At 41.9% G+C, this 26608-nt stretch overlaps 1 protein-coding gene across 2 annotated transcripts in view; it reads left to right on the forward strand.

Moving 5' to 3' along the window:
• Positions 1–24287, forward strand: part of AOX1 (aldehyde oxidase 1) — a 64756-nt gene extending 40469 nt beyond the window's left edge. For both annotated transcript variants that reach the window (XM_019635708.1, XM_019635709.1), the window contains 14 exons: positions 345–478; positions 1407–1494; positions 5587–5673; positions 6493–6684; positions 8463–8690; positions 13533–13628; positions 15486–15614; positions 16319–16393; positions 17918–17970; positions 19208–19322; positions 20835–20900; positions 21942–22130; positions 22598–22765; positions 23707–24287. In XM_019635708.1, the coding sequence (XP_019491253.1) occupies positions 345–478; positions 1407–1494; positions 5587–5673; positions 6493–6684; positions 8463–8690; positions 13533–13628; positions 15486–15614; positions 16319–16393; positions 17918–17970; positions 19208–19322; positions 20835–20900; positions 21942–22130; positions 22598–22765; positions 23707–23757 (1671 nt within the window). In that variant the 3' untranslated portion in view covers positions 23758–24287. The remainder of the gene's footprint in view (positions 1–344; positions 479–1406; positions 1495–5586; positions 5674–6492; positions 6685–8462; positions 8691–13532; positions 13629–15485; positions 15615–16318; positions 16394–17917; positions 17971–19207; positions 19323–20834; positions 20901–21941; positions 22131–22597; positions 22766–23706) is intronic.
• Positions 24288–26608: the final 2321 nt, after the last annotated feature.

Consider the following 26608-nt stretch of genomic DNA (forward strand, 5'->3'; position numbering starts at 1 on the left):
CAAACCCTCACTGCTTCAGGAAACAATCCCGAGGGATTAGTGTGAAAAGGATATTTTGGGTATAGTTCATGGGCAAAATGTTTTTAAATTATTAGCACAGAAATATCTCATTGCTATTGAAAGGACTACTCAACATTAATGATAGTTTTGGCAATGTCATTATAACCAAATACCACCGAGGTCAGCATGGATGCATGTCTAGGTTATTGGAAATCATTCCGTTATTTAGTATAACCACACAGTTTGTGTATCATGTACAACATTATGGAATCAAAATGTGTAAGGGCTGTCCCATTCCCTTGCTGCTGATGGGTCAGATTAATAAGAACTGTCATCATTCACAGGACTTAGTTGCTTCAGTCTTGAAGGTTCCAGCTAACAAGGTCATGTGTCATGTCAAGCGTATGGGCGGGTCGTTCGGGGGGAAGACGTTAAAAACTGGCATCTTGGCAGCCATCACCGCATTTGCCGCTAACAAGTAAGTGAAGAAAATCTCCCAAATAGGTTAAAAATTAAATGAGGTTGTGCTGAATATTAGCGATATTGGAATTAAGGATGAAGACTCTGGGTCAAGATCATTTAAAATCACATATGACATAAACATATAATATAAACACAAACAAGCTACCAGCTTATTACAACTTTTTTATCTTATATAGTCAAACTACATACTGTAAGAACAAAAATGAGAATCAATTACTGAAAAGAATAAAAAACCCCAATGAAAATACTATAGTACCTGGAGAGTAGACAGAAACAGGTCCTGAAAGGGTGGAGGTTACCTGTCCTTGGAACACGTGTGTGTGTGTGTGTGTGTGTGTGTGTGTGTGTGTGTGTGTGTATTACCTTGATTTAAATGGAGATTTCTTTTGTTATGCTTACCTTTATTTTTACTACCATTTTCCTTCTAGAATCTCAAAATATTACCATAGGAAATTATCTTTGGAGCAGGTACACCCATAAGGCTTCATTTCTTAGCTCAGTAATATAGGTCAGTTCCTCAGTCCCCTGGTACAAAAAGACCTTTATTCCAGACCTATCTGGGAGCACTTGGCAATCAGCACTACCTGAGTTCCTCCATTCGTAGCCAGTCTATAATGTGGCATTTGGACTATCTGTCTATAGCAGAGGTTATCACAGTGGGAAATACCCACAAAGCAATACTCTGGAGACTCTGGCACCCATGAGCCTCTCCCATAAATGGCGAATGCCAGGCGTTGTGCCAAAGGGAAGGGAGGCCACTGAGTATGCCTGGGATTGACACAGCCTAGCCTCAGGGAGTAGTTCTGTTGTTCTGTAATGTGTGTGGATACTACTCAAGCTGTCACTACAGGTTACAGAAACCCCAGATAAGACTTACTTGGTCAAAGAGTTTACTTACATCTCTTTCTTTTTTTCTGTCTTAGACATGGCCGTGCAGTCCGCTGCATCCTGGAACGAGGAGAAGACATGTTAATCACTGGAGGTCGCCACCCTTATTTTGGAAAGTACAAAGTGAGTCGAAGGAGGACGGGGGAGGATTCATGTTGTAAACTTAACATTCCATAAATGCAGAGGGCGGCATTTGGCTACTCTCTAGTGGGGAATAACAAGGAGCAAATCAACAAACTGTGCTTCTGTTTAACTTTCTATTTCCTGTGCTAATTGATTACTGGCTGGTTCAATTAAGCTTTTCTGCTTTGCTCAAAAATGTCGGTTTGTGAAAAAGTGCTACTGGTATTAGCTGCTACAGACTGAATAACTGGAAAACATATGAGTAGATAGGTCCATGAAAGTAGATCTGATAACCATACTGTCCCACATATAAAAGAGGTAAAAATAGAATAATTCCTATAACAACATTGTTATGTGACATTATAATTATTTGACAACAGGCTCCTTATTTTTAAGTACACCAAGTGTATTTTTATAAAACTCTGTCCCAAAATTTCCTGGAAAATTTTCCATAGCTGAAAGTAATTATTCTTTTGCTTTCTAAGAAATAAGTTTACTTGTTAGAGTGGGCTAAAGACTCTAACAAACAACTAAAAACTCTCAGGGACTTAAACCTTTGTTATGTTAATTCTTGCTCAAGTAACAGTCCAATGTAATCTAGGGGGTGGGGGTGGGGGGATGAAGAGGAGAGGACTGCCCCACAGAATCATTCAGGGACTCAGGCTTTTTCCATCTTAGGGCATCATCATCTCTCTGGACTGCACTGTCAAATATGGAAGCTACTAGGTACATATGGCTATATTTAAATTTAAATTTACTAAATTAAATACAATTAAAAATTCAGTTTCACAGTTGTGTTAGCTATATTTCAAGTGCTCAATAATCACATTGGCTAGTGACTGCCATATTGGACATCCAGATATAGAACATCACAGAAGGTACTATTGGATAGTCCTGTCCTAGGTGCTCTGACTCACACTGGATCTTCTGCAGTGGGCAGCGGACAAGGGAAGAGAGGGAGCACAGAGTGTCATGTGGGTGATGTTTTAGGTACCAGGCTGTAAATGGTGAACCTCACTTCTATCCACCTATTATTATTGGCCACAACTTTGCCACCTATCTGCAAGGGAGGCTGGGAAATGTAGTCTTCCTGTGTGTCCAAGATGAAAGACAACAGGATTTGTTCAACACATAGCACGGCTTCCACCACAAGTGGTGTACCTGCATGCATATTTTTAGAAGATAATGAATGTATCTATTTCAATTCACATTCACCCTAGACTATTATTTGAATTTAGTTTAGTTCAACAAAGATTTATTAGAGTGAACTTTGTCCTGAAGGAGATGACATTTTAGTGGTTGAGGAGGAAATAAGGCTTACACATATGAAGTCATTATGAAAACATAATAATTTCAGGTTAAAAGATGAGTCATACATAGTAAAACTAGGGAGAGAGATGAACATAAGTTGGAGTGTTTACAGGAGACTTCTTAGAAAAGGTGAAACATAAATGACCTTCAAGAGTGAATAGGCAGAAAGAAGGCACACCAAGTAGTGGGAATAGAAAGAGCAGAAATGCAACGGTAAGATGAACATTGCATGTTTGATGGGGGCAGGAGTAAAGGGAGAAGGGAAATTAGAGCACAGAGTGGAAAATAAGATTGTTTGGGTTAGATGATGCCAGACTGAGAGGGGCCTAGGAATACCAGGATGGGGGTTTAAACTTGGCCTCATAAGAAAGAGTGAGACTGAGTAGATCCTTGAGCAGTCAAGTGTCATAACCAAACATGGGTACATTGGGGAGAGTGTTATCATGGCACTGGGCAGGATGGCCTAGGGAGGAGAGAGGATGGAGGCAGGTGGACCACCAGGAGGCAGCTGATGCATTCAAATATGAAGCACTTGGGGTCTGAGCTATGATAGTAGGATGTAGAAGAAGAGATGAGTCCAGGAGCCATTGTTAGAATTTGGTGACAAACTTGGCAAAATACAATGCAGAATAAAACCACACACATGACTTAGAGGTTTCTAGTAGAAAGAGCCAAGTTGGGGGAAGAAACCTACCTGGAGGGGCAGTGATGAGTTTGTTCATGTAAGCGTTGGGGAGGAAGTGACAACAGGACATTTATGTAGAAATGTCCTTCACCAATGAGACTTTATTGAAAGGACTGACATAGAAGCCATCAGCATAGTGGAGATTAAAACTATGAGAAAATAATGTTTTCTGACGGAGGGTAGTCTGAGAACAGAAGATATTAACATTTATAATAGTAATATCAATAATTTACAATTAGAGTACTTGCTATGTTTCAGTCACTTGCCTATGAGTTTCCATGCTTTACCTTACTTTACTGCCGTTTCACAGATAGTCAGGTTATAGAGCTTGCCTAAGATCACAGAGCAGGTTAGGCGGCAGAGCCAGGACTCAAACTCAAACTGCTGGAATTCATAGGCCATGCCCTTGACTGCTAACTACTTGGGTTTGAATTTGGTTCTATTCAACAAAAATCATTAAAGTGAACTTTAATAAGTTCAGGGATATTGAAAGGTGTGCAGACCGAAAAGAATAATATGGGATACATCTTAAAAGCATTAAAACATATTTATTTACAATACCTCCAACAGCACCAAATACTGCCAAGGAGCTTTAACTGAATTGGATCTTGTGAAAAAAATGTGCAGAGTACAGTATGAGCAGGTCACCAGATCTGAAGATTAGGAGATCAGTGGCTTTAGGGGAGAAGGTTTTGGTAGAAATGTGAGAGGATAGGAGGCAGAATTCAAGGACTGGTGGCAGGAACGAGAGGTTAAGAAATACTCAAAACAGTTGATTTGCTTTAGGAGGAGACAAAATGATTGATTGAACAGTTGTGATGGATTAAATAGGAGGGGGATATTTTGTTTGTTTTGCTTTCATTCTCTACCCTTGCTTTTTTTTTTCATTATTATTTTTAGTTGTGGCAAAATACACATAACATAAAATTTACTATCTTAACCATTTTTTAGTATACATTTTGGTGGCATGATGTATTCACATTATTATGTAATCATCACAAACCTCCATCTCTGGAATTCTTTTCATCTTGTAACTGAAACCCTGCACCCATTAAGCAACAGCCCTTCATTCCTTCCTCTGCCAAACAGCCCCTGGAAACCACCATTTTACTTTCTGTCTCTATGAATTTGACTACTCATATAAATGGAATCACATGATATTTGTCCTTTTGTGACTGGCCTCTGTCCCTTAACATAAAGTCCTCAGAGTTCATCCATATTGTAACACGTGTCAGAACTTTCTTCCTTTTTAAGGCTGAATAATATTCCATAGTATGTATATACTACATTTTGTTTATCCACTCATCCATTGATGGCTACTGCTACCCCTTGGCTATTGTGAATAATGCTGCTATGAACATAAGTGTACAAATATCTCTTTGAGACCCTGCATTAAATTCTTTTGGATCAATACCCAGATGTGAGATTGCTGGATCATATGGTAGTTTTGGTTTTAATTTTTTGAGGAACTGTCATGCTGTTTTCCCTAGCAGCTACACCGTTTTATATTCCCACCAATGGTGCACAAAGGTTCCAATTTCTCCACATTCTCACCAACATTTATTATTTTCTGTTTCTGTTTTTTTTATTATAGTAGCCATTCTAATGGACGTGAGGTGGTATCTTGTGGTTTCGATTTGTATTTCCCTAATGATTAGTGATGCTGAACACCTTTTCTTGTGCTTTTGGACATTTGTATATCTTCTTTGGAGAAATGTCTATTCAAGTACTATGTCCATTTTTTAATCGGTTGCTTATTCTTTTGTTGTTGTTGAGCTGAAGGAGTTCTTTATACATTTTGAATATTAACCCCTTAGCAGATATATAATTTGCAAATATTTTATCCCATTCTCTGGGTTGTCTTTTCACTCTGTTGATTGTGTCTTTTGATACATGAAAGTTTCAAATTTTGATGGAGTCCAATTTATCTATTCTGTTTTTTGTGACTTGTCTTTTGGTGTCATATCTAAGAAATCATTGCCAAATCCAATGCCATTAAGCTTTTTGGCTATGCTTAGAAGATTCACAAGTGAGAAAGCAAACCTTAGAGAGACTTGGCCCCAGCACTAGAATCAAAGATCAATCTCTTTCCCCAGGCTGGATTCATGAATGATGGCAGAATCGTGGCCCTGGAAATGGAGCATTATAGCAATGGAGGCAACACTCTGGATGAGTCATTACTTGTAAGTGTTTTAAGAAGCAAGTTCACATTCTGGAAAGTGTTGCATAAAATGATTTAATTCAGAAAATGTTCAATAGTTCAATAACATTTCATAATAAAAGCATAAAGGCCCTCATTGTAGGGATAACTATGTGTTCCTGGTGCCCCCAAAGTGAGCCCAAAGATATTGGCTAAGTCTGCATCTGTGCGTTGTCTCCATGTTGTCTGTGCTTACAGCTCTTTTCCCACGTGTAAGCATTAGACACAACCTCAGCCCTATTGACATTTTGAACCGGATAATTCTTTGTTATGGGGGCTGTGCTATGCATTGTAGGATATTTAGCAGCATTCTTGGCCTCTACCCAGCGGATGTCAGTGACATAACCCTCCAGTCTTAACCAAAAATGTCTCAAACATTGCCAAATGTCCCAGAGGCAAAGAGGGCAAAATTGCCCCTGGTTGAGAACCAATGTATTAGACCAAATGACAAAACATTTTTTTTTCTGTGTTCTAGTATATTATATTCATTACATTTGGTAGATTCAAAGTTTGGGGCCTATGAATGCTTCAAAGGCTATTAGAAATGCTTGAAACCTGGAAAAAATGCATTAGCTTTAAAATGTGAAAATAAAAAATGATTTCAAAAGGAAAATTATTCAAATCCTTAAATATTTTATAGTAAAAATACGTTTAATTTGAGATATGGGTCTATTTTAGCATGTTTGATGCGATGCAGAGAGGGGGCAGTCCCTTCTGGCCTGGTTTTAGTCTGAAGTCTCAGGATGGGAATACAGGCACAGAAGGACGAGGGTCTCATCACATCAACTCTGGATTTCCCCAGGTGTTAGAAACGGGAATTCTGAAACTGGATAATGCTTACAAGATCCCCAACCTGCGCTGCCGGGCGTGGGTGTGCAGAACCAACCTTCCATCCAACACGGCTTTCCGTGGGTTTGGCTTTCCTCAGTCAGGATTGATCACCGAATACTGTATCACGGAAATTGCAGCCAAATGTGGATTGTCCCCTGAGAAGGTAACAGTAAATTAGTCTCATATACAAAAGATATAGCATTTTAGAGGTGGGAGGGCCAGTGGGGGTCATTCATGTTGAGGAGTTTGAGATCCATAGGGCCTTAATGATGTGCCCGAAGTAATCCAGTGAACTATATAGTTAATATAGAGCCGGGACTCCAAAGCTCAGTGATCCTTGTCTTACTCAGGCTCCTTCTCAAAAATCCTGGTGACACGAAGATATTGAAGAGTGAGCAGAGGATTCTAACTTGTTTAGTGAGAGTCTCCATTGGTTGGGGGAATACCTGCTACCAACAAGTTCTGTCACACCCCTCTTTCCCCTGCTTCCTTAACACCTCAGGCAGCTGTCCTCAAGTTGCTGTCAGTTTAGTCACTAACAGTCTCCTTTCAGTTAAGCCTCAGTCCCAACTTCATCATTAACAAGCTCTGTTCCCTTCCTGTGTCTCTTCCCCCTAGGACCCTGTGGTGGAGTTAGGGTGGGGGGATTCTGTGCTGTCTCACCCCTTCTCCTCCGCTGTGCCTTCTGCTGTAGTGTTGGGAGGAAGAGGAGGACCAGAGGAAACAGACAGCATCTCCCCATGTGACTTTTCTAGTGAGCCCTCTGGCATCCACTTGGTTAGATGTAGCCACTTTTCAAGTATGTTGTCTATGGGCTCCATTTCTGCCAGCGCTCTCAGAAGTTAGCAGTCCCCTGTAAGGGGGGTTAAATCTCCAACTGACCCTCCACCGGCACCTCATGCAGCGGTCCCCTTTTGTCCACACCTCTTTGCCCCATGCTGCGGGGCCGTCCATGGAAAGCCCCAGTCCCCAATTCATCTACCTTCTCTCCCCTCAGCATGAAAATCTGTGGCCACAGGCAGGAGCCGTCTTCTTTGTCTCTTGAACTTGTGGGTGGTCCTTGTGCCTGCCTTCCTGGCCACCTGGCCACCTCGCCACAGCCTCTCTCCCAGATGCTCAGTCACATTTGGTAGCACTAGGAAGAAGAGTCAGACGATGACCTCCTTTCATTTCCAGGGAAGTTGGAGGAGAGAATAGCTACCCTTAAAAACACCTCCTTCCTCAAAATGGCACAGCTTACTGATTTCCAGTCATCTTTTCATAATGACCTGGGGATTGTAGTTTCAGGTGGGTGAGGAGAGTATATGTCTGTAATGGCCCCTGTCAGCTTGAGGAAATGTGCTGCCCTCACCTGCTGAGTTTTCTCAAGTGAGAATGTGAGGTATTTGACCTTTTGTTCTCAGCTGGGGACCTCAGCTGCCAATGCTGGGAATACAGGAAGAATTCTATTCTACTCAGCACTTCAGACATCCTGGGTTGGAATCTTTTCATTTGTTTTTCATCCTACTTATCTGTTATATTTAAACACAGTTTCATTTTTTCCTGTTTGGAAGTAAGTGATCTTATCTTGCCACAGCATCCGAATAATCCAAATTGTGCAGCCTGGAAATTAAATTCAGGATTACCTCTCAATAGTATTCACAAAGACATGTAGAATTAAGAGTCTACCGTGTACCTTAACTGTGTTGAGTCATACAAGAAACATGAGGAAAGGATTCCTTCCATTGAACTTATACAAGAGCAGCATGAAAAGCATGTCAGTATGAACATTTGACAGAGGCTCCCAGTAAAAGAGAGTGTATGTATTGGGGAAGGCTTCCACAAAAAGTTGAACTTGGTTTGGGACTCACAGGATGAACAAATTTTGACTAGGACAGTGGATGGGAAGAGACTGTCTGCTGAGTCCCCCCAACACCCTTTTCATTTCCTTTTCTTTTCTAGGTCCGAAAGATAAACATGTACAAGGAAATTGATCAAATACCCTGCAAACAAGAGATTAATCCCAAGAACCTGATCCAGTGTTGGGAAGAATGTATGGCCATGTCTTCCTACTCTCTGAGGAAAGCGGCCGTGGAAAAATTCAACTCAGAGAACTATTGGAAGAAGAAGGGGCTGGCCGTGGTCCCCGTGAAGTATCCCGTTGGCCTTGGCTTACGCGTCCTTGGTCAGGTCAGTTCTCTAAACAGACAAGTCAAAAGGTGTTTAGGGTACTTGCCAGGAAGGTGAATTAGCCATATGGTTGCAATACCTGATTGTTCAACTTCACTAAAGTTGTGCCCAGTCAAACTAGCTTTTCTTCAGAGGAGACAAGAGCTGCTTTGCCCACATCCCCAGGATGGCTGACAAGCATCCTTCCTGAGAAATTAGGAGACCCAGCATCTACTCCTGTCCCTGGCATTAAGCAGATGAGTCAACTCACTTTGGGCCCCAAATTGCTCAAGTCTAAAGTAAGAGGGAGGGACCGATGGCCACCAAGACCCCTCTTCCAGCTACTGTATGATTCTGTGTTCCTGGAACGTGACATAGAAATGGGAGGCTACCAGGCATTTGCAGGTGCCCCTCCCCTTTTTGGTGGGTTTGGGTAAACTAAATCCAGAAGAGTAAATCATGTAAATAATTTTGTAACACACAATTTTAGGAGCTTGTTAAAAGTGAAAAGGGGAAACTTGAAATCTGTTCTTGCAGTTTGATTTCTTTAATTAATTAAAGAAATTTCCTAATTGGTTGCTAAATCCTACTTGCTGTTTCTACCTCTTCATTCTTGAATGAAACTTAACCCTGAACAGCTAGTGAAGGACTGCTCTCTTCTAGCTCCTTGTACAGCAGTGAAATGGGACCTCTATGATCTACATTCGTTCTTCCATATATGTATTCCATATATGTATTTTATATATGTATGTGTGTGTGTGTGTGTGAATAAGATGGCAGAGCCCTCAAAATGGTTGCCACTATGTTTTGTAGAATTCACACCTTCGGCTGAGCCATGATGAAGGTGTGGCAGGTGTGTTGAGTCATGACAGAATAAGGATAAATGGGGGTGAAGCTGTGAGGGGCATTAGTGTGTAAGCTAGGTGTTGAGGGAGCAGAGGAAGCCAGGAAAAGCAGCTATGAAAGTCCACCCCTCATTCCGATAGCCATGCTGTCACCTAACCATCCTGGTTCAGTTTGGTGTAATCATTAGTACATTTTCATACAGTTACAAGAATTGCAGGAGAAATTAGCTCAAAGGAGAATTTTAACAATACAAGTGGTGATCTTATTGTAGCCTTCCCATCCCTTGCCTGTTTATCATGGCAAAAACAACACAAAACCATTTAGTCATCTGCACACAATTTACCCAGATGAGGGAGACAGTCAAGAGGCTGTAGTTGAGGAATAAAGGCAAAAATAGGGTTATTCAAAAGGGAGAAAGAGGGGGGAAAAGTACAACTAGAAAAAGGATAGTATACAGTTTTGGGGTAAAGTGATTCGCTGGCAGCTAGCAAAGGGGTTGGTCTAGGCCATCTGTCCTTGAGCACACTGGCCAGGCTCATGGGAAAAACAATCTCCACTGTTAATGGATCATCTGGAAATTCCTGGGCCTTAGGGTGTGGTAGACACGGCAGCTGTCTCTATTTAATGGTTGCCATTACTTAAAATCTGGCCTCCAGTAGACCAAGTCTGTCCCATTTCCTTCATCGGAAATTTCTCAAAAAGTAGATAAAAAATAACGATGATTACTGAGCACCTACTATGTTATACGTTCTTTTAGATTTTATCTAATTCAACCCTCAGGGCAGCCTAGAACATTTGTAGGCATATCTTAGTTTGAGAAACTAAGGCTGGAGAGCTTAAATAACTTGCCTTCAAGTCCCATAGCTGGTGAAAGGAGGGGTTGGGGCTAGAACTCAGTTGTGAGGGTCCCCAGAAGCCGTGCTTTCTCAACTACATCAAGCTACACATTCGTGGAGCCTTTCAGTAGGGACTGAGGCCGGATCCAGCTCACCTGGGAAGAAACCAGACAATAGCCAGCAAAACTTCATTCTCAAAGACTACTGAGAAGCTCCCCCCATACCACTCCCTTCCACCCTCCCCCAGGAACTAACTAGCTTCTGTGCTTCAAACATTTGCTTAGAGCTGAATCAAGGACTTTGAGATTGATCATGCCGCTTCCTGGATGCCATCTGCTGAGAGACTATTCTGATGCAAACCAAATAGAGGAGGGAACTAGAAATCATATTTGAGCACCTTCTGTGCGTAAGGCCCTAGGCTGGGTGATGTGTAATTTCCCACTTGATTGAGCCCCTATCTGTTGGGTAGGTGTGATTCTGTTTTATAGAAGGGAAAACAGAAGCCCATAGAGGTCTGCTCTCTTGCAAAAGACATCCAGCTAGTGAACGACAAAACAAGGATTTGACTTCAGGGCAGTCTGGACACAAACCCTGTGTGCATTTATCATTCCACGCTGCTTCCCTGAGCAGAAGGAGCCCCTGAGCTCCCAACAGCTGAGGGATCAAACATACCTCACCTGCGTTATACTTAATTCCTAAACTGTGAACACTGAAGGAGATGCAGTATCTACAAAATTAACCTCTGTATCCCCAGTGTCTTAGTATGTATGGAACCAGGCACAGAGTAGAAACTCAAATGTTTGAATGGCTGAGACATTTTGGGAATCTGTGTCACCAAAGCAAGCTTCTCACCACAACCAGCAGTCCTTGCTTGGAGATTTAAATTTCACAGACTGAGTCCCCAGTTTATTATCGGAGAGCCATCTGTTCTGATGCTCCAGTTGTTCCGATTTTGTAGATGAAGCTTTGTGGAATTATCTTTTGTGGTGCTAACAATGAACCATCCGGTGGTGCCACTTAACTGAACCCCATTTGACATTTTGAATGGCTCGAGGAGATGGCAGCAGCACATGGAACAAATTACTCAGCAGTCTCTGCTAGAAAGGCTGCTCTGGACACGCAGGCAGAGTGTCGCTGCCAGCAGGGCCACACAATGTAAGAAATGCACAATCCACTGTAATTGTTGCTCAATTATATATGCCAGCTACATATTTAACTCACAAGCAACTTCTGAAAAAAACGCTTGCTGAGCCAAGGAGACCAAATACAGAGTCTACAAGCTTAAGAAACAGATTGAATGGCTATGCTGTTGCAAATTCATCTATCAAACTTTTATTGAGCACTTACTATGTGTAAGATACTATGTTGCATTCCAAGGGATGTTGCCTGAGGAAATAGTCCTTCCTTTGAGGGGGCTCACATTCTAGCAGGGTGCAATGAAGTGCCATAGAATGGAGCCCAGAAGCAACCACTGCCACTGGCATCAGCTGGCATCTGATGTGCCGCCCCAGGGCAGCCATCTCTGGAATCTGTAGAGGATGCCACTCCTTATCTTTTGAGAATAAATGGTCAAGAGCACAAGACAGTGTTTCCAGGAGTGATGTGTCCACAGACGGTAAAACACACTCAACTACACATCTTCCCAAGGCCTTTGAGCTGATTGTTATTCTCAAGGTTCTAAAAACCTCCCTTGGCCTGTGAATATCTGTGCCTTTGTCCTTGGAGAAAGGGAATCCCTATATCCCTATTTTCCTAATACATTCCTAGTTTACACCTGCTGACCACGTAAATAGAGCCCATTTTCACTGTCAAAAGCATCTCATTTGAAATGATAGAGGTTTCAGCTTGTCATTTGCTGGAGTAATGTAAACTTTTGGGCACCAATAAAGAAGCAAGTCTCCAGGTGTAGCCCATGGCCCACAGGAGACCATGGTGTTCCTTCTGGTGGGCCAAGAATCCAGCTAGGAATGCAGTCCTTTCCTTGGGTATATCTGGTAATTGACATGCAGCTCCATCGACTTTCACTTCTTACCAGGGTTGTTTATAAGTAATCTCAGTGAGTAATAAAGGCTTACTAAAATTTTAGCTTTATTAAATGGAAATTGGCTTATTACCAGAATTTCTGAAGACCCTGTTACAAATGCTGGTGAATTATGCCACTCCGTATCAAAATGTAGATGATAAGAAACCTAGCCGACAGCTTAATGAGCCCCGGCTGGCCCAGACCACCTCTATGGTGTCGGCACTGCCGAGCCGAGCAGCTGTGAAGCTGTGCCTTGCAGGCATTCCAGAACCGCTGTGTTAGAAGCATTTTCTTCAGACCGTGTGCTGTTAATATTGCTCTTACACTGGAGGCTCAAAGTAAAGAAGCCACCCTTGTTTTCCACAGCTTCCTGAGATATCTCCATACCCACTAGTTTAGCATGAGCTGACTTGCAATATGACATGTTCTTGTGAATTGTAAAAACATGTTTAGCTTAGAGTTGGAATGTTTCTGATTACAGCAGCCCTTAATTCTGTGAGCTGTTTGGTTCCTTCTGGGTCCTCGTGGGGAGCTAGCTGTACAGTTACATAAGATTACTTCCAAGTTCCCTTCCAACTAAAGCTCTGTAATTCTGTGCCAAGATGATTTAGAATGGGCTTAGCTCCTTTTGCAGCAAAAAAAAATAATAAAATTAATGTCTGTTTCATATTACTTGGCTTCTCATCTTTGCTTCTCTATAACACACCCACAATTATGGGAATATGTGTTCACAGAAACAAGTCTGCCTGTTCCCTAAACTATTTACTCTAAACTTTGCATGTTAAAACTGATGCCCACCCTCCCCCCTCCAAAAAAAGACCCCAAACCTGAAGTGTTGTTCCACCCATGGCAGGGGATCCTTGAAGGTACCAGTGCGTTCACATGTCCTAATGAGGAAATAGTAGCTTACGGAGCATAGTCCTGCCCCAGACTCAGCGCTATCCAGTGACAATCTGGCCTCTTGCGGGTGGCCATGGAATGGCCCCGCATTGCCTTGTCTCTGCTCAGCGCCCGCAGGGCAACGGGAAAAGTGTCTATGCATATTTTGGCAGGAGATGGAAAGGAGGGGATCATTTCCAGGGAAAATGTTTTAATTGACAAGACATGATAATATTAGTCCAAAAGATCATGGAAACGGTTTTCATCTTTTGTGCTTAGGCTGCTGCCCTCGTTCACATTTATCTAGATGGATCTGTGCTGGTGACTCACGGTGGAATTGAAATGGGTCAGGGGGTCCACACTAAAATGATTCAGGTAAGAATGCAAATACTTGGACGAAGTTGGATGTGTGCTTATAGATCTGGGTACGAGGGAGAAACTACGATTGTACAACATAAGCAGGCTAGGAGACTGCAGCTTGGACCACTTAAACTGTTAAGCTAGTAGCAGAAACTGAGTCGACAAGCTAGTTTGTAACCGTCCTTAAACGAATGTGGCAGGAGAGTCTGTCTTATTGCTGAACAAGGTTGTGTGGTTATTTGCTTCTTTCCTTTGGATGCATTAACAAGTTGTCTTTTTTGATCTGTTGCTGGGCAACAAAAAGATATGTAAATTCTGATGTACTGCATTATTTCTTGCTTTTTTTTATAGTAAGGGCTCTGAACAATTGATAATGTAAATCACGTTTGATATTTCTAACCGAACTTTGCCAGTTTTCTTTTGGCTTATTTACTTTAGATTAATTTTTAGCTACTGTTTCTATTTTGCTAATCATATTAGTAACAATATAGATTATAAAACATTTGTAAGAGGCAAATAATTTTTTTAAGACGACCCTACACAATTCCACCACTTAGCAATAATCACTGTTTCGGGTTCTTTCCATCTCGACTCTTTCTTTTTCCAAAAGATTGCCAACATGCTGTTATATAATTTTGTCTTCTGTTTTTCTCACCTATTCTTATATAGAGTGAACACTTCTTCCTGTCATTAAGAATTCTTTGCAATAGTGATTCGTAATGGCTGCATGTTGATACGTATAATTTATTTAACCTTCCCCAATCGTTGAACATGTCAATGAATATTTTTACATAAATCTGTGATCAAATCAATGAATATTTTCTTAAAATAGATTCCCAGAAATGGAATTACTGGTCACAGAGTGTATCTTAAATCGTTTGGCACATATTACCAAATCGTTTTTCAGAAAGTAACCATCTCATTACACTACTTATTACACTATATTGTATGTTATGGATTGTTTTAAAATCTTCGAAAAATTGATAGGTGAATGATTGTACCTCATTATGGCTTTCATTTGCATTTTTCTGATTAGAGAGATGTTGAATATATATTTTCTTTCATGTTCTCAGTCACTTGAGAATTCTTGGGTCCTATCTCCCCATTTCAGGGGTGAAACATCAGTGTTGTCCTTACTGGGCCCCCAGAGACCTTTATGCTCTAAGCCTGTGCATTTTGTGTAGACAATCTTCTGAAAGCTGATGATACAGACGGACTCCGTATGCCCATGTCCTTGTCACAGCGATGAGCAAACTGTATTAAGACAGACTGCTTGCAGGAAAGAGACTTTTGGAGGAGCTGAAGTTAGTAACATGATTTTGCTTCCCAGCACTAAAAACAAAGGAAGAGCAAAGCAGCCAGTTCAGTGCTCACATTGGCCAGCGGCACTGGCACCATCTCCTTCTGTGATGTCGTGTTGGTGCTGCTTTAACAAGCCATTGTCCTTTCTCACAACCAGCACTCTTGTCCTAGAGCATCTCCAGAAATGTGGCTAAGGTACCTCTTCTCTGACGAGGTCAAGTTTGCTAGAATTTTACAGTGTGAGGTAGAAGAGGCCTCAGAGGTGTTGACTTCATGACAATAAAGCCACAAAGCATTTCTTTCTGCTTCGGCGTGGGGCCTTGTTTCCTCTACCTGATGCTCAGAAAGTCAAAGAAAAGGGAAGTGTGCTCAGGGCTCAGGGTCCAGGCCAGCTACAGGGTTTTTAGCAGGAGGACCATTTTGTGGCTGGGAGAATGCGTGACTCTGCCCACTAGCCCCTAGTACACACGAGGGCTTCACACTCGTGCTGCCATGTGGGCATGTGCATGGGTCTGTGACTAACCAAAGTCTGGGGAAAAAACAAAACCAAAACTCTCTTCTAAAATTCAGGTGGTCAGTCGTGAATTAAAGATGCCATTGTCCAGTGTGCACCTACGTGGAACAAGCACAGAAACCGTCCCTAATACGAACTTCTCTGGCGGTTCTCTGACGGCAGACCTGAACGGGTTGGCAATAAAGGTAAGAATCATTGCAGTGGCGGCCAAATCACTCACCCCGTCAGGACAAAATGCGTGGGTGGCGCTCAGAAGATGCCGAGAATTAATCCAGCTCTCACCTCCTCCCCACACCCTCTCAGGGAAAGCTGCCCTTCCCCAGTCTCCTCAGTCAGAGGTACAACACTCAGCTGCTCACCTGGCTGAAATATCCACCTTTTTTTTCTCCCTCATTCCTGACAGCTCCCTGGTCAGCTAGTCCTTTCAATTCTACTCAGAAATGTCTCTGTGTCATTCCACCTCCATGTTGCAGTAATATATATGGCTGCTGTGATTCAGATGTGCACCTGCTGCCAGCGCCATTGCAAGGCTGTCTCTTTACCCCAGTTCCGTTGTTCATGCTGACTTCATGTGGCCAGAGCAGGCTTTCCCCCAAAACAAATCTGACCATGCTGTGATTAAAAAACAGTGGCCAGTGGCTTGCCAACAGTTTTTCTGTTCAGTCCTGACCTCTTAGCATGGCTCACAAGGCCCCCATCCTAACTGGTCACGCCTCAGTCCCATCCCCATTGAACCCGTCATGTCACTTCTTACAGAGTCGGTCTCTTCCTTGTCCATGTTCCTTGGGCCTCTTGAATATGTCTATGTAATGGCACATATCGTGTGGTTTTGGAATTGGTGTTTGTGTGAAATTACGGTTATAATTGTAATTTTAAAAATAACCCCTAGGATGCTTGTCAAACTCTCCTAAAGCGCCTTGAACCCATCATCAGCAAGAATCCGCAAGGCACTTGGAAGGACTGGGTGAGAATCACTATTACTTTGTGTTTTCTGTTTGGGGAGAAAAAAAAAAGGGAAGAGGGAGAGTGAGATATATGTGTGAATTAAATATCAGTAGAAAGGGCACTTTAGCAGGTACTGTAGTTACATAGTGATAAATAGAGGCCCTTTGGCTCTGGCATTTGGAAATCTTATCATAGTATGATGGAGGCGCTCTTACAGCTGGGAAAATCCTCTATTAGAGAAAAAAAGTTCTTCTGTCCAAGATTCTTGTTTTAAGCAAGAATTAGTTAATGTGTTCTTCCTATGGAACTTAGGTATTTTCTAGATGATAGCTGTAAATCTGTTTATTCTCCCTCTTTGGGTTCCACTGTTCCTAAAATGGGAAGAAAACACTAGAACCCTTCTATGAAACTAAAAATCATGTAAGCACTTATTTAGAAATAAGAAAGCAAGCCATTGAGTATATATTCAACCAATAACAGGCACCAAATGGAATGGAAATATTCAACTGCTTCCTTTGACCTACTCATGATCTAGTTGGAAGAGAAGACACACGTTCTAAAGTCAACTAGCAAATTTTTCAGAGTCATAGGTTCTAAAGTATCAGACCATATGGAATGGATACCAGTAAAGGCTGGGAATACGTGTCATGCCGACGGTTCTAGAATGTCACATTAAAAGCATTAGTCGAGAGGAAATAATATTTGGGAAGTCTCGCTTAAAAATGGTCCCCGCTGTTCCGTAGAGTTAGGATTTATTCCGTAATCCACATTTATGGGAGCGCCCGATCTTTCCTGGGTATACTTTTTTCTGCCCTCTGCCCTGTGCTTCCCGGGCCCAGGAAGGCTGAGAGAATCTGGTTGGGAAAAGCTAGGGTGAGCTGCAGTGCGAGAGAGTCAGTCAGTCCCCCACCATCATGAAATGCTGCCAGTCAGCCCACTTTCTTCTGTCATGGTTGCACTTCTCAGCTTTTTCTTTCTCAAACTTGGGGACTTGGACCTGACCCCCATTGTTCTATTTATTAGTTAACTGTGTGCACTGAAGAGTCAAGAGAACTTTGGGTTCAAAGGGTACAATGTAGCAAAATTATACTCCTCTCCTAAGACTGTTATGGATACATGATATTCAAGTTAAACAACCAACCACCCATGTCTTTCTGAAATGTTCTATGTTAATAGGCCTAGTCTTTCCAGATGACTGAGTGAGAGCCTTCGTAAGCAGAATTGCGTTGCCCACCATAGTCCAGACTATAAGTGTAACACACCCTGGCGTCATTTATTATGGTAACATGCATTTCAGCAAATAAATGCTGTTGCTACAAGCAGTGATCCACAATTGCCTGTGGAGATGGAGAACGCCGAAAGGAACAAATTAATCTTGGTCCTTGCTAGTTATTACTAGGAAGTTATGACTAGTTATTGCTACTGTTATAGTTATTACAAATTACTACTATTTATTTAACATATAGTAAAATTAAAATCGAAGTTTCAAGTGATTCTTATTTTAAATATTCTTACTATATCATGTGATACTCTTCTTTCACAGGCACAGGCTGCTTTTGATGAAAGCATTCCTCTCTCAGCTACTGGATACTTCAGGTAGATAGTCCTCTCAGTCGCATGCTATGGAAAATAGCTGTGGTGTCTTGGGGAAGAGTTTCATTTCTGTTTGCAATTTTGGCAAAAATTAATTTTGTACTTTCTATTAACCCGCTGTTATAAAGCACATTTAGCTGCTACTTAATCCAAATGTCCAGAAAGGCTTTTGTTGGGAAAAAAAAAATAGGCGGGAAAGTAAATACATCTGAACTGATTATTCAGATCATACTGGGTAATTCTAGAGGGTTCTCTGGGGGTAAGTACAGAGCACGAACAGGAACCCATAGCAGCAGTTGACCTTTTGTTGAAAACACAGTGTATCCCTTAAGTTAAAAAACAAAGGTAAGGAAATGCAAATTAAACCCATAATAAGATAAACACCATTTATACTTTCTAGACTGGCCAAAAATAAGAAATTTGACGATAACTATTTGGTGTCAAGATGTGGGACAACCAGAACTCACATACTTTGGAAAGCAATTTGTCTAATTATTTTCATGGAGGGTGAAAGCCATCAGAGAGCAGGGTGATACAGAAAGTATTCCCTGATATTGACACTTTGCTAGTCGTCATGGAGGTCCCAGGGCATTGGCTGGCTGTGAGGAATAATCGCTGGAAGCATTTTTAATGGCCACCTCTGGGCTGGGGGGAGAGCAGAGGAGAAAAGCGTAGATAGTGCTCGTAAGCTGCTGGCCTGTGCTTGTTTTTCATTTGGTGTCTTTCCAGAGGAGTTGGGAACACAGCAGCCCCTGGAGCCTGAGGAGGGGAGATCAGAGAAGTCACAAAGCCCCAGCGCCAGGGGGCCTGATCTCTCATACAGGAGGCTGAATCCTAGAGGCAGAAAGACAAATAAACAGGCCAGTGTGGACCTTTGAAGTAGTGTTTGGTATAAAATGCAGGTGGAAGTCCCCAGATCTATGACAATAGGATTACATGAGCCAATATTAGCCCAGAGCAATCGATGGATAATCATACAGTCAGCAGTTAACCTCCAGGCACAAGGAATCATTGGTAGGGAGCAATTAGATGTTTTTATCAGACAAAGCAAGTTTAGTAAGAAAGAAGTAAACATTTATTCAACACATGTATTGCATTATTATGTGCTGGCACATCATTGTACATGGTTTGCGGTGCATACAAATCGAGCACATCTCCTAACAGGCCTGTTTAACCATCACAGTCTGCAATTAGGAGATGATCTCATAGCAAGACTCCTCAATAATTCTGTTTTCTCCAGGGGTTATGAAGCAGACATGAACTGGGAGACAGGCGAAGGCCATCCTTTCGAATACTTTGTTTTTGGAGCTGTCTGTTCCGAGGTTGAAATAGATTGCCTGACAGGTGCTCATAAGGTCAGTACCAGTTGGAAGGGTCTTCGCGTTGCATTCATAGATACACTTAAATTCCACATATTCCATCTGTGTGAGCACAATGGAAGCACCATGGATTCGGCCTAAGGATAATTTCTCTGTGTTACCAGAAGGACATAGAAGCTCAGGAATTGCCTCAGTGCTGTGGTTGCTTCCATGGAAAACGACCAGTGGCCTCTCTTCTCTATTTCCCTGGCTCTTTTCAATGGAATCAGGAAAGGAACCACCTCAAGGAAATAACACAGCATGAAGGGTGTTGGCACAACCGACAATCTGAACTGCCTATGTGAAATGTCACCCTGTGACATTCTTGAAGGGTTTCATAAGCATCCACAACCTGCTAACAAGACAGAGCCACAGTCTTTTATAACCTAATATTGGGGTGACAAATGATCACTTCTGGCATATCCTATCCGTCACATAAACCAACCTTGGTAAAGTGTAGGAGGGCTACATAAGGCTTCAGTCTCATGGTACCAGGAGGTGAGGCTCATTGAGGACCACCTTGGAGGCTGACAACTCCAACCTAAAACCACTCTCTCCAGCCCTATCAAAAAACAATGAGAAACAGTAGTAAATCCACAAGTTTTAAAGCAAAACCTTCCAGTTGAGGCCAGTTGTCTTGTGGAAGGCCAGCCTTGCTAACTGGTGTCGAAGAGAACTTTACATTTCATTGTGTCTTTAAATAAGAGAGCTAAAGTAATAGAACATCCTGGATCACTAATTTTCATTAGAAAAATGTTAGATGAAAGTCCTCATCAAAGAAGACACTCTTGGGTTTCCTTTGGTCCATTAATAATTATAAATGGAATCTGTTTGTCATGGCTATTCTGAGACCATTAATATCACATCAAAGAACATACGGACCTGCTGGAGAGCAAAGGTGTTTCCACCAGCCTGGCTAGGCCTGCTGGGCTCCTCCTCATTTGTAGGTTATCAGAGAACTTTTGGTCCCCAAGTTGTAATGTTAGATTTATTCTCTCTTCTACTCTAAAAACAAACAAAAAACTAGAACAGTGAATAACAACTGAAAGACTTTTGCTGTTGCACACAAATTCTGTGGTTCAATAAATATCACGTGGCCAGTTGGACTCTGGATGTTGGGTTGTGTGGTAGCCACAAAGTTTTGCAACAAGGATCACAGGGGCCATAGCCGTTTTCTGTTTCCTGTGTCATATCTTCTGTCTGTTGCAGTGGATAAAACTCTGTGTTACATCACTCAGCTGGAATCAAAGTCAAGTAAACATTTTTTCTCCTAGTGTTTCCAGTAAAAACTGGCCATTGCTTAAGCTGATTAAGAGTGTTTGTATAACTCTGAAATTTAAACATAATACACTTTGCAACATAATAACATATTGTTTCTTTCTCCTGAAATAGAATGTGGCCCAAAGAAAGGTTCTGTACCAACACCTCCTGTCAGGAGCTGTTTCTCAGTTTTTTCTCCCTAAGTTGTATTCATCACAATAAACATTGTCACTTTTTTTTTATTACTAGAATATCAGAACAGACATTGTCATGGATATTGGCTTCAGTATAAATCCAGCCCTTGACAGAGGCCAGGTATGTGTAACTGATTTGCCTTGCTTCCTGTTTGTAAAAGCCAGAACTGCTGTGGGGACCTGCAGGGACAACATTCCATTCAGCTTATTTATCATGCTAGTTTTCTACCCCGTTAGTCAGAACCGTTCCATGCAGGCCAGCTGCAGAACTGAAACCTCTTCCTGTTTAAAAGAGGGACAGAAACAAAGGTGTTTTAGGTCGTTTTTGAAGAAACATACAGCCACGTACCTGGGGAGCTTGAATGAGGCAGGACTACGTTTAGAGGTGACAGAATGAGCCCCATACGCCTGAGAAGAAGTGGAATGTAGTGCCAAGTGCTGAGCCCTGGGCATTACGCCAGGCTGTAGTTTTAAGAAGTTTGAAGTCGAGCTGGGATAATAAACATCAATAACTGCAGCAGTAGTGATTGGTAGTCGCTTATTTTGCCCACAGACTTTTTAAATTTAAATTTGAAATAATTGACGTGATTGAAAATATCGCAAGCTGTTCTACATAAATATTCAAATGTCTAGCACATCCAGGAGCTAGAGCATTTTAAAGCTGCCCAGGAAGCATAGAGAACACACAGTCCAAACCCCTTATGTTACAAGCGAGGAAACTGAGTCCAGAGATGTGAGGCCAGCCAGCTCGGAGCGAGGATGGTCTGATGAGATGAGGGGATTCTAAAGCCCGAGAGGCTTTTCTTGTGTCCCGGGGTCTGTGGACACACCAGGCAGCGTGCGTTTCGTCTGCCTCACAGGAAGGAAAAGGAGAGCATTTGGGCTACGGGCTCTGTGCAGCCTCTTCTAGAGCTGCAATTCTAAGGCCAAGCTGAGATTCACACTGAAGGCCTTCGACTTTGAATTTAGTGCCCGAGAAGATGTTTAGAAATGCTTTTAGGTAAATTTCTAAGGAAACTTTCAGAGACATGCTCCAAGACATGCTGAAAACCCTCTCAACACAGTATTTTAAAAATTCAGACAAACAGCATGAAGTTGAAATGCTACTATTGACTGTGTGTTTCTCACATATGGAAATTCTAATTTTTTTTTTTTGCCTCAGATTGAAGGCGCATTTATTCAAGGCATGGGACTTTATACAACCGAGGAGCTGAATTATTCTCCTCAGGGTGTCCTGTACACTCGTGGTCCAGACCAGTATAAAATCCCCTCCATCTGTGACGTCCCTGCAGAGCTATACATCTCTTTGTTGCCTCCATCAGAAAACGCGAACACCCTGTATTCATCAAAGGTAAGCTGTACTCCACGAATGAATGCATGCTTGTGTGATACCTGTGCAGGGAGGGAGGGGCTACATTCATTTCTTGGTTTGTTGTTGTTGTGGGGGGGGGGTACCAGGATTATAGGGAAGAAAGCCCATTAAACATTTTAATTGTAAAATAATTTATTATAATTTAAAAAAAATACTCTGCATCTTGGAGCCTAACACAAGCTACTCTTGCCATCAGGTTACATCTGATTTTTCGTCTTGCAATAATCATCTTCTTGCCTCTATCTCCTTTCTCCATTTGGGATCATTTCCTTAGGCTGGAATCCTAAGACTGAGAATACTGGATTTAAATAATAGATTACTTTTTTAAAAGGAAGAGTCACATATATTTAATATTTTTTATATACGCACATATGTATCTGTAGATGCACATACACATATACACAGAGAGAAAGAGCCATAACCTAGTTGACTTGTCTCCCCTCAAGGGTCTGGGAGAGTCTGGGATGTTCCTGGGGTGTTCGGTGTTTTTCGCCATCTATGACGCCGTGAACGCCGCACGACAGGAGAGACATCTGTTTGGACCTTTGAAGCTCAATAGTCCACTGACCCCGGAGAAGATTAGAATGGCCTGTGAAGATCAGTTCACAAAAATGGTATGTTCTGTTCATACAATCCTGAGCCTTTGTCCCCTGTCCTTGTGGTCAAGTTTCCTGAACCCACCATGGTGGTTTTCCATGGAAGAAAGGTGACGGGAGTCCCAAGGGCATTTGAGCAGGAAAAGAGCAGGGTGGCCCTGGGACTGCATTTTTCCATCAGCCCGGCCCTGCCTGGCCTGCAGTGGGGCTCAGTTCTACACCACTTGAAAAAAAAGATTCATTTTTTATCATCAGTTGTACGTTCCTCTTTTGTCCATCAACACCCCCCCCCACACCGCCCTAGGACACGTTGGTCAGGAATAGAAGTTCAGAAACTGCTACCTGAACCTAAGACAGCCAGGCCAAAAATATGGGCCACTCCGACAATCTATCTCAGTTCACCCCAACCAGGCACTGGGAGTGTATGCCGTTCCCGATTCGAGCCAGAGCGCAAAGGGCCCCTTGCCAACCCCCACTAGTGGGAATCCTTCCTGCATCCCAACCTCTGCCAAGCAAACACCTCAGCTCCCTCAGTCATTTTCAGTGATGGGATTTTTAATGGTGGAACTCATGTCATTCACAGTGACCCTTCTGACTGTAAACAAGTTATTCCTTGTTTGTTCCTATATTGAGAAAAGAGCCCCCTCCTACACCTCCTCTCATGCTGGCTCTTTGTGGTACCCCTTATAGCTTTTCCTAAGCCCCGGGAATCACCTCTTTAGTTGGAGAAACGCAGACTGATTCCACTTTTCATTTGTCCCCCTTCAAGCACAGGATGATGACTCTGTACCTGCCCCGCCCCGCCCGATTCCTCCACATTTCTCACGCTGTCATTTCCAGCCCTCTCATTGTCCTGCTTGCCCTCTGGGTGGTTTTTATCATATTTTATATTCTGCTATTTTCCATTTTTCACAAACATTTTCCAAGTGCAAACATACAAATTTGTCCTTTTTTTCTAGATTCCAAGAGACAAACCTGGATCCTATGTTCCTTGGAACGTACGCATATGAATCAAGTACAAGCTTATAGAGAAAATGGAGCGACTCTTCCACCATAGCAATGTATCCAGTCTCTATGCTCTATGCTGCTAGGTCTGAAAGACAAATTTTCACAGTTCAGAAATCATTTCACAGAGTATTGCTTTTATATGATGCTGATTTTAAATGTTCCATTTAGGTTTTCATAGATATGCTTAAGCAATTTAGAAATCATATTTTAAATGGTACCAGTACTAACTGGTTTCCTCTATAATGGTATTCCCCATTACTCCGTTCCTTCAACCCAACCACCTGAATGGAATAGAAGATGATAATTTGTGTATGATTTATGTTTGGCTTACATCCACTAACAGAAATTTACTGTCTAATGAAAGGCAATTTTCTATATTTTTATTAGTAGTACGAACTGTAAAGGATATTCACATTTTACTTTATACACTTTTGTAATTTTTAGTTTTAAAAAAATTTGTATTACTTTTGCAATTTAAATCAAATTAATAAACAAATGCATTTAACGCCTAGAAATGCACCTGAATTCGTGACATCTGCATTGTTTAGTTCCATTTCACTGGGTTTTGTTGTGGGCTGTAAGAAGAAATTTTATTCCAGTGGGTCACCCCAGGGCAGGGATAAAGAAGTGTGCAGTCTGTAAGAACTCGACTGAGACTGAGGTTCCAAATTGGCTTAAGGGAGGAGGAAAGTGTGGGTAGCAGAGGAAAGTAGGGAAATAAGAGAGTTAGGAGCATAGACGGACAGGGTTCGATTGGAGGAATGCACTCAGAGAGAGCAGGCCAAAATCACCCGTGACCCCTGGGCTGCCCTCCATCCACCTGTCCACCCCCCCACAGGAGCACCTCAGCGAGGCTCAGGTAGACACAGCAGCACCCGCTTTCCATACAACTACACAACTTCCAGCCAGTTATTTTAGTATAATATCTATTCTAAGAAGTCAAATGAAGTTGTTTCCTTGGTGAATGGGAGAAAGGTAAGTTTTCCACCTTGTTATTGCTAAATTTATGTAGAGAAAGAAACCATGGTAGAAAGTAGGTGTTAGGTTTAAGTGACCGGTGTGAGCTGGTGATTTGCTCTATGTCTATGAAAAACCTATATCAATATGTATCTGTAGTTTTCTGGAGGTGGGGGAGAGAACACGCAAGAGAGAAGCTACTTGTAAAAGGGATTAGGATTCCTAGATGAAAAGCACCTGATAAGACTGATGTTTTCAGACTATATTTTGTAACTGCACTTGTATTCATTTAAGTGTTAGTCATCGACAACTTATTATTACATTTTTTTTCATCTCTCTCTTACCCCCGTTTCCTTTCTCCCCTCCATCTCCTTAAACCACCATCACCACCACACACAAACACACACAAATCAAGAGTGTAAAATCTTCAGATCGTTTGCAAATAATTATAAAATTTTGACCAGCAAGAATAGAAGAGAAATCATACTGGAAAGTTAGGAATAAATTTCACAGTTAGTTTATATTTTACTACATTGCTCCTTTAAGCAGAGATTCTTAAATCACTTAAGAGAATGGGCAAAATAATTTTCTGGTCCCACTTCTGTTTTGAGTTCTTGAGATTTTGCTAAAATGTAATCCATGAAGGGAATGTGTTGTTTGCTTTTCACAACTCAGTATCAGTGTTTTCAGCACCACTGGCCAAGAAGAAGAGTTAGTCAAGGTTGAAACTGAGTCTGTGCCTCCACATTGGGCTATGCAAAGAAATGGAGGCTCAGCACAGCTATGTATTGTGCCCAAGATCACACAGCTAGCAGGCAATTAGAGGGACCTTGCTTTTCATCTGTCTGCTCATAGAGTTGTGTTCTTTCCTCTATGCCATGTTTCCTCTCCTAAGGAGATGGCAAGTCTTCTAGAATCTTTCACTAACATGGAGTGGCAGTGGATTGTGTCCATATTTTCCTGTGGGTGCTAAAATAATGCTATTTATCTACTGCTGCCAAGGTCTTAACTTTACAAATATGAGTAGCTTTACAAATATGAGTAAAGAACGAAGAACATGTTTTGTAGGTAGCAGTGAGAATCAAAACCCTTTTATTCAACGGTGTGAACTCAAGAATTTTAAGTTTATAGCTATTCAATATTTCACCACCTTTTATTATTTACCCCAAACCAGTGTTGTGTTAGAATGCAAATCCTTGCTGGTTATCCTCCGAAACAAAGCCAAACATTTGTCCTGTCGAAATAAAACCAAAAACAATAGTGTAGCATAATTTTATAATTACAAAGAGTGATGTTTGATCAACTCAGAGAATCAAGATCAACAAATATATCCTAAATGATTCTTAATGTTCAGAAATAATGGGCTACAGAGGAGACCCTTCACTGGGAAAATGCCGACTGTCCTCCAATCCTCCCTCTGCAGCCACACACCTCAGTCTGCCCCCTGTATGTCTCCAAGGCCTCCCGAGTCACCATCCCGCCACTGTAGCCCATTGAAAAGTCCCTAAGATCTGATACGTTTTCACTCCCTCCGCCAAGAAATGGTGCTGTCCATTGAGAATCACTGCTTTGGTGTATAATGAATTAACTTTTTATGTAAAATGTTCATTTAAAATGTATGTACAAGCACTTGTTCTTAAAACCATCTTCTGCTTATTAATACCATGGCTTAGCCAAGTCAGGTGTGTATTCATTTTGGATACTTTAAGGTTTTTTGTTTGTTTGTTTTGAATACATGGAACCTTGTTAAAAGTGAAAAACAGGGCCGGCCGAGTGGCGCGATGGTTAAGAACTCGCTTGGGACGCCAGAGGGCACCGGTTCGGATCCCACATATGAGGGCCAGTGACACTGCCCTCTACAGCTAAGATGCTGAACAACAGCTCAACCTGGAGCTG

This window comes from Hipposideros armiger, unplaced genomic scaffold (assembly GCF_001890085.2).
Source record: "Hipposideros armiger isolate ML-2016 unplaced genomic scaffold, ASM189008v1 scaffold_23, whole genome shotgun sequence".
Taxonomy (NCBI): domain Eukaryota; kingdom Metazoa; phylum Chordata; class Mammalia; order Chiroptera; family Hipposideridae; genus Hipposideros; species Hipposideros armiger.